This window comes from Oryzias latipes, chromosome 1, assembly GCF_002234675.1.
Source record: "Oryzias latipes chromosome 1, ASM223467v1".
Classification (NCBI taxonomy): domain Eukaryota; kingdom Metazoa; phylum Chordata; class Actinopteri; order Beloniformes; family Adrianichthyidae; genus Oryzias; species Oryzias latipes.
The window spans coordinates 15,361,392-15,381,972 of record NC_019859.2 but is presented as its reverse complement, the minus strand read 5'-3'; the positions used below and the strand labels follow the sequence as shown (position 1 = coordinate 15,381,972).

General features: G+C 38.9%; 1 protein-coding gene across 1 annotated transcript; it reads right to left on the bottom strand.

Moving 5' to 3' along the window:
- Positions 1 to 7,512: 7,512 nt before the first annotated feature.
- smox (spermine oxidase) lies at positions 7,513 to 20,074 on the bottom strand. Its single transcript, XM_004065888.4, has 7 exons — positions 19,870 to 20,074; positions 13,893 to 14,127; positions 12,903 to 13,129; positions 12,317 to 12,490; positions 10,830 to 11,562; positions 9,158 to 9,318; positions 7,513 to 8,084 (listed from the first exon to the last, which is right to left on the bottom strand). The coding sequence occupies exons 2-7, from the start codon at positions 14,098 to 14,100 to the stop codon at positions 7,932 to 7,934; spliced, it is 1,656 nt and encodes a 551-aa protein (XP_004065936.1). The 5' UTR covers positions 14,101 to 14,127; positions 19,870 to 20,074; the 3' UTR covers positions 7,513 to 7,931.
- Between the last annotated feature and the right edge of the window lie 507 nt (positions 20,075 to 20,581).

The following is a 20,581-nucleotide window of genomic DNA, read 5'->3' as shown; positions in this document are numbered from 1 at the left end:
CTCCAGTAAGCTTTCGGCAAACTACTCTGTATGAAAGCTGGGCCAATTTTGATTATGATAAACTGATATTCTGGTGAAAATGAATGTTTTTGGATCAGTGATTCATAGTAATTTCCTGGTTAAAAAACACTGATCTAGAGGATTCTTTGCTGGTTTTTCTTGTAACTTCTCCAGCTCTACTTTCAGGGACTTAAAGGTTATCATCAAAAATAATATTTATTTTCCTATATTAATTAAAATAAAAGTGAAGCTTCCAATTATAAATCAAGCTGATTTATAACATCCCATAGTCACACCAGTATCAGGTTTAGTATGATTCACAGCTTTCTTCTATTCATTTACAAACCCTCAGTCTATTTGAGTGTCTGCTTTTCAGGTTGTCTGTTCAGCTTTGTCACCTTTTTGTTGCTCACTTGAGTTTGTCATGTTTAAATGTATTTCTTATAGGTAAATTAATGTGGCTGTTCCCTCTTGATCTTGACACAAGAGTGACCTCACACATGTGATGTGATGGTTGAAGTCCACGCTTTAGATAACACTGTGATTCATCTTGAAGCTCTGACTCCAGTCGAAGTTCACAGCTAAAGATTCCCTCTATAACCTCTCTAGTGTCCTAAAACATTTTTTTTATCCATTTAAGTTTTCATTAATAAGCTTGAATGCAGCACTTAGCTTCTTTGCCTTTTGCGTGTTACAAGCAGCTTTTCAATGATTGTCTTCTTAAAGGAAGTGTTGTGGCTGGCTGATAAAGGTCCAGAAAATCTTTGAAAGTGTTTTTCATTTAATGATATTATTAGACTTTAAAGTTTTGATAAATTTTAAATGTTCTGAAATACTTATTTTTGGAATTTTGTTAACTGGAGTTATAATATTTAACCCTAATAAAAAAATCACATTGCAAATTAATTTTTCACATGTAATGGTCTCACTTTTTGAAAGGACTTACAAGAATTAATAGTGTCTTATCACATCAGATTTCACCTCATTTTAGGCCTATCCTAACAGATACAATGGGAAGAGTAAAAGTGATGAGGATTTAGTGAATGTGCAGCAAGATCCAGAAAAACAGGTATCCACTCTATGTGAACAAAATTATTTACTTGTTCTCTGTAGTTTGGCAAAATCGGATAGTTTATTGTTCTGTCGCTGGAAGATTAAAAGTATTTTCTGAAAATTCAGATACGGTATTTACTTCCAGTTTATTAGAAAATGTGATTTAAAAAATGTCAAGCATCCTTTTGATTGTTTGGTGTGATTTTATTGATGTCTACCTTTTTTCTACAGGGTCCTTGTGCATTTTATGACTCAAAAGATTTTTTACAACAATTACCTAAGATTAATTGAAGAATCACAAAGAGAAAAAGTAAAGAAGAGGAGATCAAAAGCCATAATTAGGAAGATTAATTAGTCAAAGCTGTAATCTATTAACTGGAAGTCTGACCTTTAAGCAGTGAATGAACAAAATCAACTTTAAAACTAATTTCTTACCTATTTCTTTACATTTCTTATGTACTTGTTTAACTAAAACACTAAACAGTCTCTACTAACAATAGTAATATCATTCATTCATTTATTAATTCATTCATTTATGTATTCATTCATTCATTCATCCATCTTCTAAACCTTCTCTGTCCCTCTCGGCTATTTGTGGGCGAAGGCAGGGGACATCCTGGACAGTTGGTCTCAATCCTTCTCATTTGTCATTAACCTCAGCGGTAGCTCATTGTTGTGAGGAAGGCATCCAGTCAGTGTACCAGTACATTTTGTCCCTCTGGAAAAATAAATAAAAGCAAAGCTGACAGAAGAGCAGGAAGGTGATAAGACCTTTTCTCTGCTAATTTATTTGGTAACCATTTTTAGGAAGGTCACCTGCACACTGAACAGATGTAGAGACGTAGCATCTGTGGATGGAAGAAGGAATGGAGTAGGACAAGGAGCTTTTTAAAAATGTTCTGGAGGTGGAGAGAGTGCCAGATAGAGTGATGAGCCTGAAGCTGGAAGTTGAAGGTGTGATGTTGAATGTTTTTGCTGGTCATGTCCTTCAGGTAGGATGTGAGCTAAAGCAGCAGAAGTCATTCAGAGGGGAGATAGATGTGATAGGGAATCCCTAGAGGGGAGAAAGTGGAGACTGGAACAGACTTTAACAGACATGTGGATGAGGGAAACAGATGTGATAAGGAAGTGATGGAGAAGTTTGGTTCTCAGGACAGGAATTCAGAGAGACAGATGGTGTTTTTGCCAAAGGAATGGAAATGTCAGTGGTGAAGTAATTTTTACCAAGAGGAGCATCGGGTGGCATAAAAAGTGGAGGAAGGACCACACAAGTTGATTACATGATTCATTTACATGAATGAGGAAAGCATATAAGGAGACTTAATGATGGAATGAAAACATTCAGCAGTCTGTGGAAAAGTATAAAAGGTTGCCCAAGATGTGGGACACAGAAGACAGCAGTGAATGAGTAGAGGGAGATGCAGCACAAGGGATGCATGAGGACTTGTTTGATGAGATAGACAGAAAGGAAGGAGAGGTGATCTGTACATGTTTATAATGCAGATCAACAGAGGCTGAAGGATTTGCAGCAGGTTATGTGTTGACTGGTCCTACAAGTATAATGGAAAAATTGAAGGAGAGCTCTGAAGAGCTGATAAATGAGGAAAATGTTAGAACAGAGTAGAAGAGGTGGCTGTGGAATGGAGTGTTGTGATGCCCAGGAGGAGGGACAGGGGTTGTGCTGGTAAAAGGGTGATGTATTTGGAAAGAGTTCTAGAGGAAGACAAAAAGGAGATTTATTGAAGTAAGGATGCAGAGGAGCAGGATGTGAGCATGGTTGCTGTGAAGGAGATGGATGCAGATGAGAGGCTTACATGACGCAATATGCCAACGCTCGAAGGGAACAGCTGGAATACAAACATTTCAGATGTCATACAATGCAAAAGATTTCATTTGCAACCTTTTGTCAGTATCATGTAGTTTCAGTTCTATCATCTGTAAAGTTTAAAGACCCAACATTAGTTTATGTCAACTTTGACCTTAAAATGACCCAAAATTTAGAATGACATCAAAAGTTTTAAAACCTTAAATTGTATAAAAATAATCTTCATCTGTTCCAAAATACTAAATTTAAAAATATTTTATGCAAAAAACGTTTTTATACATTGAGAAGTAATACATTATTTTGGACAACTAATAATTCAGAAACACTGGACAAAGGATTAATGAGCTTTATATTAAAACAAAATAAAAATAAACGCGAAAAAACTTTTAATTTACTCAAAATATAGTGTCAAAGTAACACAAAGTAAAGATAGAATAAATTGGTCACTTTATGTATATTATATCAACACTGAAAGGACTGGTGCTAGTTGGCCAATAGTTATTTTCAGTACTGTCAAGGTTCATGTTATGCTCTGCTGTTCTGTTTTCAGGATCTGTGTTTACTCCGTAGTAATGTGTCACCTAGTTTCACTTGCTAACTACCCACACCTCCATTAGTTAATCATTCTCAGCGTCTTCAAGTTTGCTCAATTAGGTATTCTGCTTTCGGGTTTTACTATTGTTTTCCGGTTTCAGTCATTTTAGTGCTGATTTGTTTTTGTTTTTTTTTTGTTGTTTTTTGTGCCTCTTGCTTCATCTCTTTCAAAACTATTGACATTTTCACTCATTCAGGTCATTTTTCTCTGTGAAGTTTTAAATCCTATCACCGGGGAACCTGCAAGTGGGAACTTTCATCTCTACCTTTCCAGGAAAAAAAAGATGAAATTATTAGTTTTCTTTTCCATTGCACACCTTTGTGTTTATCCAATGCTCAAGTAGGGGCTTCCTGCATAAAAAAAATAAATAAATAACAAAACAAAAACCAACCGTCCTGGACAACAAAATTAAAAAAGTAAGGAAATGTAACAATTTGCATTTTTTTCAGAGAAGTCAAATTGAAAAAAGGAAAAGTTTTTTTGAGGCTGATAAATTAATTCAGCCGCTCGTGTTCTGTTCCTTTAAAAACTGTCTCCTAAAGTACTGAAGCACAAAGCTGTCTCTGAAAGCTGCAGCTGAAGGGTTAAGTCCAAGGCAGACTCACTGTTCTCTTGCCAGAGGAAGACTCCTGCCAGGACTAAGTCCCAGAGTTTCCCTCTCTGCTGTCTCAATAATGAGGGACGAGGGTGAGTACGTACACTGCCAGCAGAAAACAAGGTTTCAGCTTACAAACATTAACAATATCAATTAGTCTACATTCACCTGTGAGTCCGCGCTCAATTCAGGGAACATTTACTTTTTTTAGTCAGTCAGATCGTCCGACCTTTCTATTTTTTTAAAAGGACTTACAAAGAAGTAATATAAGTTCCAGAAAGCAAAGTGTCAGGTCACAAGAGCCAAAGAGGAGAGCGTAATGACGACAACCAGGTCAAGTTTCAGAGGCAGAGGTAAAGGGATACAGTGAGCTTAGCAGTGCGACATGGTAAGTTGGGGCAATAAAGAGGTGCATCTTGACAATTTATAACAGAGGAAGGCCCCTGTTATTAATCCCTGGGAGAGCATCATTCTAAAAGCATGAAGAAACATGGGAAAATACTTTGTGGTTTCTGATTATGTCTGACAAGGTTATTGTGAAGGAGACACAGCACCAAATTGAATGCTATATTAAAGTCAATAGATCAACTCATTAAAAACAAGGGTCATCTCAGGGCTGTCTATCCTGCATCATCCTCAGGGGTATCTGCTCTTTATTTATTTATTAGGAATGGCATTTTCCTTGGTAAGTCTGCCTAATAAGGTGGAGAAACAAGAAGTCATTTTGGCCAGGTTTACATGTGTTTACATGACATTGTTTTTTTATTATTATTTATGTACAGATGTCAAGAAGCAAGGCAAGTATCTTTGCCAGGAATGTGTCATCATGTGGGTGAAAGGGGGCTGAGCATCAGCCCAAATTCTAATATTTAATTTTTTTCTTTAATTAAAGAGTTAATGGCAAAAAAGAAAAAAGGAACACTAGTGCAGAACCCTGAGGTACACCAATAAAGATCCAAGGAAATGTATGTTAAAGCTAAGCTTATTCAGGAGGATTAGTATGCCTTTGTTATATTTTTCCCTTCTTTTACATACTTGTTGTCTTTGGAACAAAGTCATGACAGACAGCAAATGTTTTTAACCCTTGTGCTATCTTAGATGACCCCACCCTCATATTGACGTGTTATTCCTACCATGAAAAAGGTGAAGAAAGGTGGAAAGATTTCATGTAATCCATGGACACCAGTGAAGATCACTTTTTCAGAAAAAAGGTTCAGCACACTTTCTAGTGGGTCTAGATGACCCAACTCCCAATGTTAAAGTGCCTAGGATAGCACAAGGGTTACATGCATGTTTTTTACATTAGGAATCAGGAAGATGCTGTAATGTTGATGCTGCTTTGACTATCTATCAAATTTAGGATAACATATTTTAAATGACCACACAAACTCAATCGTGACAAGTTTTTAGCTACAATATGTCTGCAAAGAGAATTTGTAATAACACAGCCCAGCTTTAAATGTATTTTTCATACTTACTTGCAATCCTTTAACTTTATTTATTTCAAAGAAAAAACAATTACGAGTCATAAGTACATTAAAGTGTCACATTGCTGGTAAAAGCTAAGACATTTAGAGTTTAGTGGAATTAAAAATGTTCCAAGGACAAGGCAGAAACTCAGAGGGGATAGAGCCTTTGCCATTGCTGGCCCCAGCTTGTGGAATGCACTCCCTATGCAGGTTAGGGAGGCCCGTTCAATGAATGATTTTAAATCCAAGTTAAAAACTCACTTTTTCTCCCTGGCTTATAACACAGTGTGAGTTGATGTTTTTAATGGTTTTTATTTAATTTATTGATTTTATGCTGTTTGTTTTAGTTTGTTGTTTTGTTGTTATCCTGCATTGTTAAGCACTTTGGTCAGCTTCTGCTGTTTTAAAAGCGCTTTATAAATAAAGTTGACTTGATTTCTAAAAGTATTTTGGACATATAACTGGTATAAAGTCATTGTTGACATTTAAATCCACCCGTGTTTTTGTTTTTTACTAACAGAGGTCACAGACTCCTGCATGTTAAAAAATTCAGACTCTTTCTTGTTGATGGCAGCTGCAGTCCACAACTATTTATAGTTGAACAGACTAGTCTGTGGGGGGGGGTGCGGGCCCCTTGGCGATGGTGGCCGTGTCCCTTGGGTGCCGGCTCCCTGGGCCCGGCGGTGCTCTCTCCGCACGGTGGGGGGGTTCATATTACACCTGAGCCGGGGGTGTTCGTGTCCCTGGGGGGTGGGTCCTGGTCCTTGCCCCTGAGCGCTGGGCCCCGCCAAACTTCCAACATGGCCGAGCCTGGTCGGGCCATATTTATAACACCCCTTGTGGGCCACCCTTTTTTCCCCGGGGTTCCCCCCTCCTGGGTGGGGGCGGCGGGCCCCTGCCTTGCTCCTCCCTGGACCAACCGTGGGCCGGGTGGGTGGCTGCCTGGAGTGCGGAGCGGGTCTCCCTTGGGGGTTCCTGGCTCGTACCTGGGGTTGGGGCGGGGGGATGCCCGGAACTCCTGGGTGGTGGTGGGGTGCTCCTCTGGGGCTGTGGGCGTCCTTCTCCGGTGGGGCCCTGCGTTGGGCAGGTGTGTTGATAATATTTGAGTGTGTGTGAACAGGCCCCGCCCTTTTTGTACTACATTTGAACTGTACCGTAATGATAAACAACCAGTAAACCTGTCTGCTTTATGCTGCTTCATGGTCTTACCCCCCCCTCTCACTATCACACCCCCCCCCCCGACATCCCTCCCTCTTCTTCCCTTCTTTCCTTTTCCGTCCGGTCCAACACCAAAGATTTTCAATCATGGTTGAAATGAATAAAAGTTTGGCCTCAATTACAAAAGGGGTTTATTCAGTCATACCTTTGGTTTGTCTGAAGATGAATAACCCCTCTTGTTAAAGTAAAATATGTCCAACACAAGAGGCCCTCAGCTCTCATCTGCCTGCCTAGCTGTTGGACAGGACAAGTTAGAAAAAAATAAAAATAAATAAAATTTTTAAAACAATTATAATCAAGCTATTTTTCTACCAGGAAATATGTGAAAAATTATGTTTTTCCAAAGATAAACATAAAATAATTCCATGGGCTACAAGCTCAGAACAGTGTGCCAAAATAAAAATGTAATAAAAATGATTTTATTTTGCTGGAATGAATCCCAATTTGAAACAGCAGTCTAAAGATTGATTGACTTTTGAGGACTGACTGCTCCACCCAACAGAAGCTGAGGTCTGTTCAAACATAATGTGTTACTTTGGAATGACACTGCACAGCGTTCAGCCACTTGGCAGTTTTTTCCTTCAATATCATTTGTGCTCAATTCCTGTTTTCTGTCAGAAATTCTTCCAAATGCCAAAAAGATGGTCAAATTCAGACATATTAATTGGAGTTTTACTGTCCTCCAAAATATTATCCAGCATAGCAGAAATCCAATCTACTGTCGGCCTTTAATGCTAAATTAATTAAAACATTCTGGTATGATTTGTAGATCAAACGTTTATTGTTTATTTTTTTGAAATGTTCTCAGCTTGTGTTATTTCTCTTTAACATTTTCATCATTTTAACTAACATTGACTTACATAAAGAAGGCACTTAAAAAACAAGGGAAATTACAGATGCTGCTTTTATGAACATGAATTTACTGATTTATAAAAAAAAATATAAAGACAAATGAAATAGACATGAAATAATAGCACCGTTGGCAAATTTAGAAGCTCATTTAAAAAAAACAAATTAGCATAATTCCTGATCTACAGCATGTCAGAAACAAAACTTGATTATCAGTATAATGAAGGCTATGCTTTACTTGGGTATAAATTAATCATAATGACAGAAAGCATTAACTCAATGTTTCATTTTTAATATTTTCACAGGTCAGAGGTTTTGGGTTCTATGTTATATGGTAGGCTTTGTGGTTTCGGCTTTGTGCAAGTCCTGGTACATGTCTATCAGTCGCGTGGCCTCTCTCTGTCCTGATAGCAAAGCACCATGCGTTGTGGAATAGTATTTTCTATGAGTGGCCTCTCCAGCAAACAGGACCTGCAGGGGCTGCAGAAAATGAAAAAAAAGAAGGGGGGGGGGACAAAACAGTGTCATCATCTTGACATATTTTTGGCTTCTGTCAAATACTATTTTCTATTCCTGCTTCCCTTTGTGCCACACACGAGAGACTGCACTGGCTGTCCTGGGGTCTGATGTGTGATTTGTGTTTGACAGGGCTGAAGGACTCCCAGGAGAGGGGTCTCGCGGTTCCTTCAGCAGTGTCAAGCTTGGTCTTAAACCCCTGGCAAGTCATGAGTGCTCGTTGCCATCCTGACAGGGTCATGGCATTGATGATGACATTTATGGGCTGACTTTGAGCACTTAAGCCTGACTAACAACAGCGCTATAATACTTACATCTTTCATTTCTATACTCACTAAAATATTGAAAAAAAATCTGCAACTTTTGAGCAAAAATATCTTTGCCTGCTTGAGAGATGACTGCTTACAGCAAAATAATTAAAGGACTGTAAACAAACTACACACACTTTAAAAGTTATATGAAAAACACACTCTGATCATATTGTGAGCTATTGTCAAACCATTCCCAGTGGTCTTTTGGTTATAAATTTTTAGAAAAAATCAATAAAACTGTAATTTTCTAGGACAGTAGTTCATTAGAAATTCACCCCTGAAATGTGGGCGGGACCATTGGCGGGTAGTAACTCCGCCGCCCATCCCCTTTCCGTTGTTGAGAGCCATCTGTTTATGTGCTTACTCGCTAGCTTAAAGCCCCTCACAACCCCCAGCGCAAAATTACTGGAGTTACAAATTGAACTAGCTAAATCAGAGCTTTGCAGCCGTACAGGTTTGAGCCGAATCACAGCGCCGACGAGGAAAATTAATCTATTTGTCTGCAAGTGGATGGTGCGGAGCAGGGAGTTTCTGGTCTGTCTAATGTATTTTCTGTCACAAATGTGCAACAATTAGAATAAAGAATTCCTCAGAAATGCAATTTTAAGCTGGATTTTCTTCATACATGTCCTTCATGATCAGACAAAATGCCAGAAGAACCTGTTAAAAAGCCCAAAAACACAATTTTCATGGAGTGGGTTAATGGGTCACCCTCTATGTTCTTACAGGAGCCTTGGTGCTGTTGGCATAAGGCAGCGGCATTGACAGCCTCTCACAGTCTGCACCACTGGACCCAACCCTGGTGAAGGAGTAGGAGCCTCGGATGTACGGGTTACTGCCCCATGACGAACGCAGGACATGGCGGGGCTTCGGAATGTCAGGGTTCCCTGCAGACAAATGAAAGAAGGGAGTCAACGATGGGGATGGTGGGACTGGTGATTAAAAAATCAAAAACAGGGCAATTATCTGCCACTATGATAGAATTCATCTCCATCTGAAGTTTGTATTCCACAACATATTCACACAGTTAAATGCAGTGTTACACTGAGAAACATGTTTTTCCCCCCAGTATTTTTAAAATCTAATTTTGTCAGTGTCAATTGAATGGCTAAGTTATGGGGAATGGGAAGACCCTTGTCACAAAAATGTTTACTTGCATAATATCTTGTTACGTCTTATTAGCAATTAATGACTTTTTTATAGTAAAAAAAGAAGTCTATATAATCCATCAACATAAACCTAACAAGCGTGCTTTGGAGTTGTAGAAAGAAGCTAAAATACTCTTAAAAGATCACGCATAGTAAGGCACAAACACTACCATAATTTAGCATCAAAGTAAAGCTCATAGTTTGGATTAAAATGTCTTCACAATATTGACGCAGCAAAATAAAAAGATTTTTGCTGATTTATGTTAAACAAATAGATCATAAAATTGAGAATGTAAGATGTATCTTTAACTGAAACTACAGGATTTGAGGTCTGGCGAGCAATTACAGCATTTTGTACTGAAGAAATAAGCTTTAATAAATGTATCCTTGAAGTAACCGGAGGTATGTAGGATATGCTGACTTTTTTTTCTACAAGTGCAGCACTTATGCATCTACAAAAAGGTTTCTAAATCAACGAGTCTTATTATTTCCAAGTAGGAATGCAGCAACTGTGCATTGAAGTCTTTCACCTGCGATCCTCTGACAGCAGCGAGCTCCGACTTTACATGATGAAGCGGAGCTAAGTGAGGGCGGTGTGGGTTTCACAGTGACTATTGAGCAAACACCAGTCCACTGAAGTGACAGTCTCTGCCTCTGTAGTCACACTGTGACCTACTTGTGAGCCAGACACCAGCCTTTCACTCTCTCCTCCTCCTTCCTAATGTGTGACCAAACAATACATCAGACCACACAAAGAGCTCACATTCTGGGTGTGCACAATTCTGTGTTTTATGTGTTCTCTTCTCCTGAAGAAGCAGTTAATAGATATCTTGGTTTAAAAAAAATTAAAAATAAACGCCCCTGTTTACTTTGTGCTGCCTCGCCTCACAGAACAAGAAAGGCTGGAAATGAAAAGTGAATAATTGAGGATGCTTTGTGACGATGACAGACCAGTTAGCTAGTATTTTTATAACTCACAAAAAGACATCTAAGTCATTCAGCTCCTCAGTATTCTTTTCTTTCTTTTTGAGAAGGATGTGGTGATGCCACATCCTCATGTCAGTTGACTTTCTGAGAAGAGCTGACTTATTTAATTTCCGCCATCCCACGGTTACTCTAATTCTGATGTTTAAACTAAAAACTCTTAAAAGTGTTCAATTTATTAAGATATATATATAAATATAAAAAATCTCATAGGATGTGAGTACATTTCTAGTGCTTAAGCTTAGATGATGTGATTGTGCCCTGACCTGTAAAACGCCGCAGCAGCTCAGTGCAGGTTTCAGCCACGGTTTCGTCATCGCAGCGCTCCATGTACAGCGCCTCCTGCCCACAGATCCAGCCACTCAGCATGTAGCCGTAGCGCTCAGGTGGGTAGAGGACATCAAAGCTGCAGATCTTTTTGTACCACAGCTCCTCGGGGTATGCCAGCTGCTCAAGCTGAGCTTCATCCTCCCACACAAACTGGATGCTGTTGCATTCTGGACTCCAGAAGGGCTCTTCAAACTCTAAGAATATCTTGTTGGTGGTGCTGATGCCCAGCTTCTCGATGGCCAACACTTTGTCCTCTGGAAGAGATGGGAAAAACATGGCCTCGTGGTTCTGCTTCAGCACACCGAGGGATGCCGTTACTATCACATGGTCAGCCGTGATCCACTCCTCATCTTCACACTCCACACAAACAGGACGGCCCAAGCTGAAGGGCTCCTCTCGAGGTTGGCGGCCGTAGTTGTTATCATTGTGGTTGCTGTCGCTATTCTTGGCAATGACCTCCTGATGCTGGGCTGAGTAGTTCCAGTGAATGTGGCGCACTGGTTTGCCAAGACAGATGGTATGGGATGGGATGTCTTGGGCCAGGAGCTCCACGATCTTCATGAAACCTTCAGGAATGACATAATGTGCACCAGGGATCTCTGTCCACTCTCCAAACTCACTCAGAGATACTTCATCCATGCTGGGAGAGCTGCTTTCACAGCTTTCCACCTGAGACAGTTCACCACATTGACACAGATTCAGGTGAGGAAGCTACACTGTATAGTTAATATCAAAAGCTGAGTACACAAACTCGATTGCACATGTTCAAACAGCCCGGGGCAACTGATTGCATGTCTTTTGTTATCATTTCTTGGAATGCATCACTATAGTACATTCTATTCTGTCTATACGCCCACAGGGTGGGTTTATACAAGCTGGGGACGGGTTCTGTTTACAGCAGTTCTTATAATATGTGGCGTCTGTGGTTCAATAGGTAATTAGTCATTGTGGCTTACGCGTGACCTGATTTGTCACCTGTGCATTTTGCAACATCCTTTGTTTCCTGTGTGTCAATGTGTGAATGGAAGCATAAAAGGGAAAATATGAGAGAGTATAAAGGACATGCATTTGTTATAGTGACACACATTTCAGCAACAATAGTAATACTTTTGCAGGAATTTCATTGTTTTTAACTTTTTTTTTGCTAATTTAAAACTTAGTTCTACTTAACAGAATATACAGTTTTAGTAAAGTTTATTTAAAGGGAGTTTAGAAAATCCACGTTGTTTTCAGTTTTATAATTTTCGTAATCTTTTGTGGTTTAGGAATACATTGCAAACAGAATGATTGTCTAAAAAAGCTCAAATAAAATAATGTATTTGAATGTGTGTATTTCATTGTCCGTTTGCAGTAGTACTTCTAAAGTTGACAAAGAAAAACACAATACAAACAGAGAAATAAAATAGAAAAAACAGACACACACCTTGAGGTACTGTTGAAGCATTGACAGCTTGAGCTTCTTGATAATCTCAGAGTCATCTGGATCCACCGTGATCTTCTTGCGCACCACATCTCGAGTAAAAACGCCAACGCTGTTCTGGCTCTCAGCACAAACCGGCTTCCCATTTTGGAAGAACTCTTGAGTCAGCTCGTACACCTAAAAGAAGGACAAAAAAAGAAAAACGCAAACAGTTTTTCAAGGGTGAAGGGAGAAAAAAAGGAGAGGAAGTGTATGAAGAAACAAAACAGTGGTGAAATCGCCCAAGAAAAAAGAAAGTCAAAGGGCAGAGACGCCGTATAATGGTATGCATCAGGATGTTTCACATGAAAACAGCTCACTGTGTTGCTCATGTTTCACAAACAGTTCATGAAGACACCTTTATATTGTTTCCATATGAAACAATATTTCCTGTATTATTTACATAAATGATAAGAAACATTTAAAATCTCTTGCAGTGCTCAAATACATTACATACAGTCTGCATATCATTGTGATCATGCAAACTGCGACCCAAGATCAAAGTCTGCATGGTCGCTTTTCTCTATCTGAAATGGTTGTGTGCTCTGACCTCGTTGTACAGATCACTGAACTCCTCCACCAGGTCCTTGGGAATCCTTTTGCCCCCGTTGGTCTGGTAGTGAGCCACGCCGTTCTTGGCGTACAGGCTGATGCGGCCGACGCTCCTTTCTCCGTCTGTGGTGTGCTCCAGCAGTCCATTTTCCTCTGCCAGGTGATACACCGGGTTACCGTTGGCACCATGGATCCAGGTAGCTCCTAGTTCCAAGGTTGTTCCTCCTGAATACAATATAATAAAAAACTTTACATAGTAGTACAATTCTAGATATTTATAAATATAAAAATGAAGTAGATAATGTATTTTTTGACCAAAAGAACTTAAGAATTGTTTAAAATGAGTAAAGTTGAAGAAAATTCATGACTGAACAGCCAACAAGCTTGACAGTGAAACTCATGTAAATGTTGAAGTTTTCTGCTGATTTTGTTAAAGCACTCTTTCACATTTTTTAAAATCAGGTTGTGCTTGTAGCAGACAGTAGGGGCTACCTCCTGTTTTCCAAGATCTAGTGTTATCTTACATTCAAATATGTTCTTGATTTGATCCACAATAAAAAATGTTCTGGTTCCCAGTTGAACATCTGTTTCTCAATCTGTCATAGTCCCTTTGTTAACAGGACTTTTTTCTTTTGTGATTCATTAATAAACAAACTAAAAGCTTATTCAGCGCATAAATGTAATTGGATAATTGTATAGCTTTAAATCCTAATTAAAGCCTATTGTGAGATGACAGGATCACTGACACTTCACTAAAGTTAGCTAAGGATCATATGTTCTGAAGACCTTTACCCTGGGGTGTCAGATTCACCCATGAATGCTATTTGATTAGAAATAAGAGAAGGGAAAGCACAGTAATCTGCAGTTTCTCTAATGGAAAGGCTGTGTTGAGTTTTCACACAGTAAGTGGGCCCTTGCTTTTATCGAGCCATTTATGCCGTAAAATGTAAAAACAAAGAAGAAAACAAACAGGGAAGCATCATCTGACCGTGATGAACACTCTGAACTCTCCCACCGATGCGGTCTGATGCCTCTAGGACCGTGACATCTGTGAAGCCGTTTTCCAGTAGGAACTTAGTTGCAGCAAGGCCAGCCAAGCCGGCACCAATCACTACTATTCGAGGCTGTCGATGAGGGTGTGGGCCACTACAAAGAGGATCATCAGTGCTGTCTGAGGAAATTTCACAACTTTGCATGCCGTCCAAGCTTCTCTTCGATGGAGTCTGAAACAGATCAATGGCATATATATTGTTTATATTCTCCCCTTAAACACCACAAAAGGTGATATACACGATTATGTAGTTTTACTTTGAAAAGAATTTTTTTTAAGGTTTTCCAGATAAAGAATACCAGAAAACTGAAAGAGTTTTGTCCAAGCTGATGCTGGGCAAGAATACCCAGTGGTGACAAATGCCTTAAACCCACAGTAAGCTCACAAATCCAATCCATCAAGAATGGTATTTGTTTTAAAAAGCAGGCTGAAAAAAAAAAGCTATTAAACAGCAGAATCTTTGACACTTAAAAAATGTATAGCAGACTTTTAAATATTCTCTCTGAATGTAGATGGCAAGAACACCAGTCAAAGTAAGGAAAGACGCTGATGAGATGAAAAAGAAATGCAGGTTGACCAAACTTATAAAAAACACCTTTTAATCTTCCTTAACTGGCTGAAATAATCATTTTGCCATGTTTCTGCCAAAACGCCTGCTTTTTACTTCACCTCATGCAGTTGTGCTGCTAATTAAAAGCCTTTTTTTTTACAGCTGATATACGCTGCTTTATTGGTATTCTGTTTCCAACAACCCACATTTACAGCTATGTTTATGACTGTAATTAACTGAGATTGGGGCTTATTTTCCATCACGTGTGTACATTGGTCTGTCTACTGACTTTGTATTAGCATTTACTAATGGGAAAGGCCAAATTGGACAGGCAAGAACAGGATTTGTTGTCACAGACTCTTGGATTCAGGTGGATTCTTCTCAGTGAGCGTGGAGAAAAGAGAACTCCGCCTTGTGATTTCAACGCAAACATGATTGGTAGTTAAAAGGATATCTGTGTTGGGTAATAGCACGCAGGCGCCATGCCAACAGAGGAAATAGAAGTCTGTACTGTAGTATTTAGATTGTTAGTGCTACTATTCGAACATTCAAAAGGAAATCAGTCAGTTTAAGAAAAAATCCGTCTGTGTCTTGCTGTGACAGCTTGACTCCTCGCTTTGTTTCCACAGCAACACTGGACACAGGGCAGTAGATTATAATATGGAGGAGACACATGCTGACTTTCCCTCATGGAATTACTGATGTTAGATCTGTAACGATTCATTTTAACAACGGTTCTATTCATATCGTAATTTGTGGTTGACAAAATGATTAATATTCAATATTTATAACCTGATAACCCATCAGGTGGTTTAACTGATGCTGTCATTTTAAATGACTACAATGTGAGATCAGACCAACAAGCTGCCAGTCTCAGGACAAACCCTTTCCCATTAGGCCACTGAGCTGGTTTGATCTTGTCAGAGCTGATGAGTCAGCTTGATGAATCATCTGAGCATTCAACAGCTGACAATAGTCTTAAGACAAACACCACAAAAAATGGGAACAGGTTCACCAACATGAGGACGTAGGGGGTTTACAGTAAATCTGCGAATGTTCTGGATTGACAGCTGACCTCAAAAGCAAATATGGGTCAAAACTGTTAATCTACAAGTGTCAACATGCATCATCTGACAGCGGGAGCATCATCCCAGATGTAGGTCAGGCACCTCCTTCAAAAGTGGGAAACAAGCCTGAAAAAAATCATCATAAGGTTGTGTTGTGTCCTTAAAATATAAGCTGCACTGCGTAGTTTAAATGTTAATGGTTTTTTTTGCTGCTTATAGAAAGCTGTCATAAAAGATTAAAGGGATTTTTATATGTCTTATTATGAAATGGAATAATTTAACTAAAAGGAAATGTTGTTTTTTACATATTCTGTCATAAATTTGCAAAATGTATTGGTTTTGTTTGTACTGAACTCAAGAAACTTCACTTTGCAGAAGCAGCTTTGAACTCACAGCTGCTAAAACCGCTGATTTCCGCTGACTTATGTCTGTGTTTCAGAGAACAAAACGTTTCAGTTCCACTTCTGTAAGTTTCTTTGAAGCTGACATACAGTCCATCTATGCGCAGAAAACCTCAGCCCGGCTCCAGCTTTACTAACAGATTCTTTACTAACAGACAAATTACATATGGGATAATGCTGCTCTTTGAATTTTTAGAACAGTATACAGATCACTTGAAAGATCAGGACTATCTAATTTTTTTGAAAAGAATCTGGGGCATAATTTTTGCTAAATGGGAGTTTTTGATCTAGTTTGTGATCTCTAATTATCTGTAATTTGACTGCGCTACTAGTTTGGGTGGTTTGTCTGGTGCCGCCTGCAATTAGCGGCAGCATGTAGTTGATTTCACGTGGCAGTTTCCACTGTTGCTGCTGCTCTTTTACTTTAGATCTGTTACAGACCAACATGTCTGAATGACGGTAATTTCAGGCCAAAAATAACAAAAAAACAAGGAGAAAGTGTGGGTTTTCTTCTTGATGTAACTTACCGTATTGTTGTGTACGTGTGATTAAGTCTGATAGCATAATTGTGGTTTTTTAATCAAATTTCACAAAGCTTACATGATACTAAAATATTTATATGCTGCAAACTGACTGCAAGCGCATTAAATATGTATGATTTAATCATTATATAATAAATGTTCGGCGCCTTCTGACAGATCTTGGGTTTATTTCATTTTAGTCCAAATTTATGAATGATATCTGTAACAGACATTTCTCGAAGTTTAAAAGGTTGCTATAAGTTTTGTACACATTAAATATTATAGGTGACTCCTATGATGGGCATCATTAAAATCATGTCTGTCATGTTCTGCCTGTAACCTCTTTTCCATATCTGATGGCAACTAACATGAAAAACTGTATTATATCTACTTTTATTTTATTGTTTATTTTATTATATCTACTATATACATACTACATACATTTATTTATTACTGTATTATCGTTCTTCAACAGGCATTTTTAAAGACCCGCTCTCATGCAAATGGTGCTTTTGGATTTTTCAACATGTTCTTGTGGCCTTTATCTGATGATGGAGGACAGATATAAAGGAAATTAAGCTCAAAATTGCATTTCTGGGTATTTCTGTATTCAAATTATTGTGAATCAGCAGCAGACAGAATAGTCCAGTTTGAAAAAGTGCGTATTTATGATGTAGGTAAAAGCTCCCTGCTCTGAGCTCTCAGCAAAAGGGACGGGAAGAGGGAGTGGGGTAGCCCTGCACCAACGGTCTCGCCCACAACTCAGAGGCGCATTTCTAATAAACTACTGCCACTCTGCAGAAACTATGTCATAGAAAACACCAGGCTTTGCTGATTTTGACTAAAAACAGCACTTTGAAAATAGAATTTAAAAATATGATCAGAGTGGGACTTTAAGTGGACGCACTATTATTTTCTAAAACAAGTAATATGGTTAACTTCCTATCTTAACAGAACTACTAAATAGATAAACTCTGAAGATGTCGGTCCCTTTCGCAAAAGATTTTGATGTTTTAGGATATTACACACCTTGATCAAAGGTCTAAGTGAGGTTTTACAAGAATGGTTTTCCCGTTACAGAAACAAGGTGACCAAGCCATCGTACGTTCTGAAGTAAGTAAAGAAGTTAAATAGCTGTGGCGTTTTTCCCAGAAAAAATCTTTAAGTACTGAACAAACCAGGTCACATTATTATTTATTCCTGGATAAAACCAGGAATAAAATGTATAAGAGATAAAAATAAAAATAAAACCCATACAATTATGAAATTGCCAACACAACCCACATTTTGCTGAAAGGCTGATAAAATAAAAAGATCTTCAGGTGTCTTTTGCTTCTCAGGAAATTGAACGATGGTCAGGCAATTGTGTTGCAGTGCTGCAATGCAGGAAACCGGGGATTTCCATGTGGAAATCACTGAAGATTTCCTCTTTATGAACTATCTGAAGAGCAGCGAGTTTGTTTTTGAGTCACAGATTATTGTTTGGGCTGCTCCTGGTTGGAGGAGAGTACATTGAGGCGAGGGGTTACCACTGACCTAGAAATTGCAATCTACAGAACAATGCTGACTAGCCAGCAGCGAGGTTTACTGCTGCCCCATGTGCTGCAGCAACAGTTCAGAGCTTTTGAACTTCTACGTTTCCAAGACAAAATATCAAGTCATGCTGCTTAGCCTTTTAAATGTTCTTTTTCTATACATTCCTTTTATTTGATATGTACATTGAATTTCTGTACATGACGACGGTGCTGCAGGTAACATAAAAACATGGCATTTGGGTCCATTTTTCTAAAATTCTGTGTTGTAAGATCACTCCCAGTTTAAAGGAAGTCTTATGGATTTAGAGTTTGATCTGTTTCCATGAAAGCAAACACTTTCACACACACAGCTTTGGGTAAGAATCAACAAATCTGATCTTTGGTTGTAAATATTTTTCAAAACGTTTTTGCAAAAACCTCTATCTGTCATTAGATTGTTGGAGCAAAAACAATCTACATTTTATTATATATATATATTTTAAAAAAACTGAAATGTGGAAGATGTAAATATGAGCATAACTTTTTCCTTTTCTTTGAGAGTTTCCACATTAGGCTGACCTTGAAATAATAACAACGCAACCACAGCACGGTCGCTGATCTGGTTGCTCATTGTTTCCTGCACCGCAGCATCCGAAGGACACAGGTCTAAGATCTACAGAAATGATGTCGTCAGACCAAAAACCGGAGCTTTGGTGGTTAAAGCTTAAAGTACAACACACTCTGAACCACTTTAATGAAAAAAAAAGTCTTTAGATGACCAGATGAGCTCCTGTTTCTCCACTTTACCCACAGCTTTAACTGTGGACCGGTCTTTCCAGCTGCCTTTACACTCAGATTTGCATTTCCTCTATCTGTCCCATGAGAGAAGTAGCATGAAAACAGACTTTGCTAGATTCCTAGATTAATTGTTCCAAAGTACAGTCTTAGAAATTCGAGCCAAAGGCCAGACATTCCACACTTCTCTACAAAGCTCTGGTTTTCCAAAGCTGAGGTGATGGAGTGGAAGAAACCTTCTATAGATGCAGATAAAAGCATAAACCTGTATTAAGAGAAATAATCACATCAAATCAAATCAAATAAAACGACTGCCTGCAGCTGAACTTACATAAAAATAGCCACCAGATAAAATAACAGTGTCTAATCTTTAAACCAAACAGAAATACGTTTAAAGCACTTTTTTAAAATTTTGTAATAATCCATCTATTCATTATTTTATTTTTGGTTTAGGCAGGGAAAGCTGGAGTTTAACTGAACAATCAGCTGATTAGAGGAGGAGTGGGAAATGATGAGTTGCCCTCCTTTAGAGGCACTTTTCTGAGAAGAAACCCCATCAAACGCGCTTGGAAACTTTCAGAATAAAAGCATGAAAAAGAACGAGTCAGTCTTAAAGAAGGCTGACGGAGGAAAGTTGGGGAAACAGCTGGTGTGAAAATCAGCTGTGTGGCAGCGGTCTGCCACGTATTACAGGCAGGAGACAGCTGTGGGACTACAAACTGGGAAAGTGGAACTCTTAAAACGTATATAGTGGGGAGAAAAATAAACTCAAAAGAAAAAAATAATAAAATATTAAATAGAAATAGATGTGTATACGGATAACAAATGAGTGATTTTCTCCGAAACGGCGCCCCTTTTTCAACCACACACGACGTCTTTGTGTGACTGTGAGTCATTTCAACACAAACACCTGTGTGTGACATTTATTACATTGTGTGCCGTAACGCTCACTATCGACTAACGCTGACGTTACAAACGCACAACACACTGGTTTCCGCGAAATGAAGCCTCGCGCTCCCGGTTCGTCATCATCGTAACATGAAAGCTCGTAGAGAGGAACCGTTACCTGACTCTCTTAGTCTTCAGTTTGAAAGCAAAGACTGCTCCGTTCCGCGTCCCTTTGTGCCGCTTCTCCCTCAGACCGGCTACGCTTTGTATTTATGCCTGGAAACCAGCAGCAGCCAGTTTTTCCGAGGCCGCTGCCTCCTCGTGAATTAAACATGAGCCGCGATGACGACCGGGACCAGCCCACAGCCGAGCCCCGCCGCGGCGCCACGGGCCAAAGCCCACAACGGCACGTGCCCACCTGAAGCCCCAAAGACAATATGTGATATAACAAATCTTCCTTTTTCCCTTTTAGTCTTTATTTTCCCTCTCTAAAAAGTAATACAGAAACAAAAGGGAGAGAGAAAAAAGACCTTTCCCAAGAAATCACAGACACTCTATTATTTTGTCATTTACGTTTTTAAATGATTTCTGCACATTTTAAGTAATATAGACAAGACTAAATTATTTCTAAAAAAAAATTTGTTCATATAGTAAATATACTAACTTATATATTGCATTTTTTCTGCTTTCACGTGTTAACACTTTTAATTCCTGATTAATAACTCTGTCAATCATAAATGAATTACTTTACTTGTCCACTAGTGGCAGTTAAATAAGGGGGAATGTAAATTAGCATCACACTGAATGATAATGTTGTATGGAAGCATTTCTGTCTCAATATTCCAAAATAAAAGTCAGTTGGCCGGTCTCCCCCTGGAACTGCTGACTAG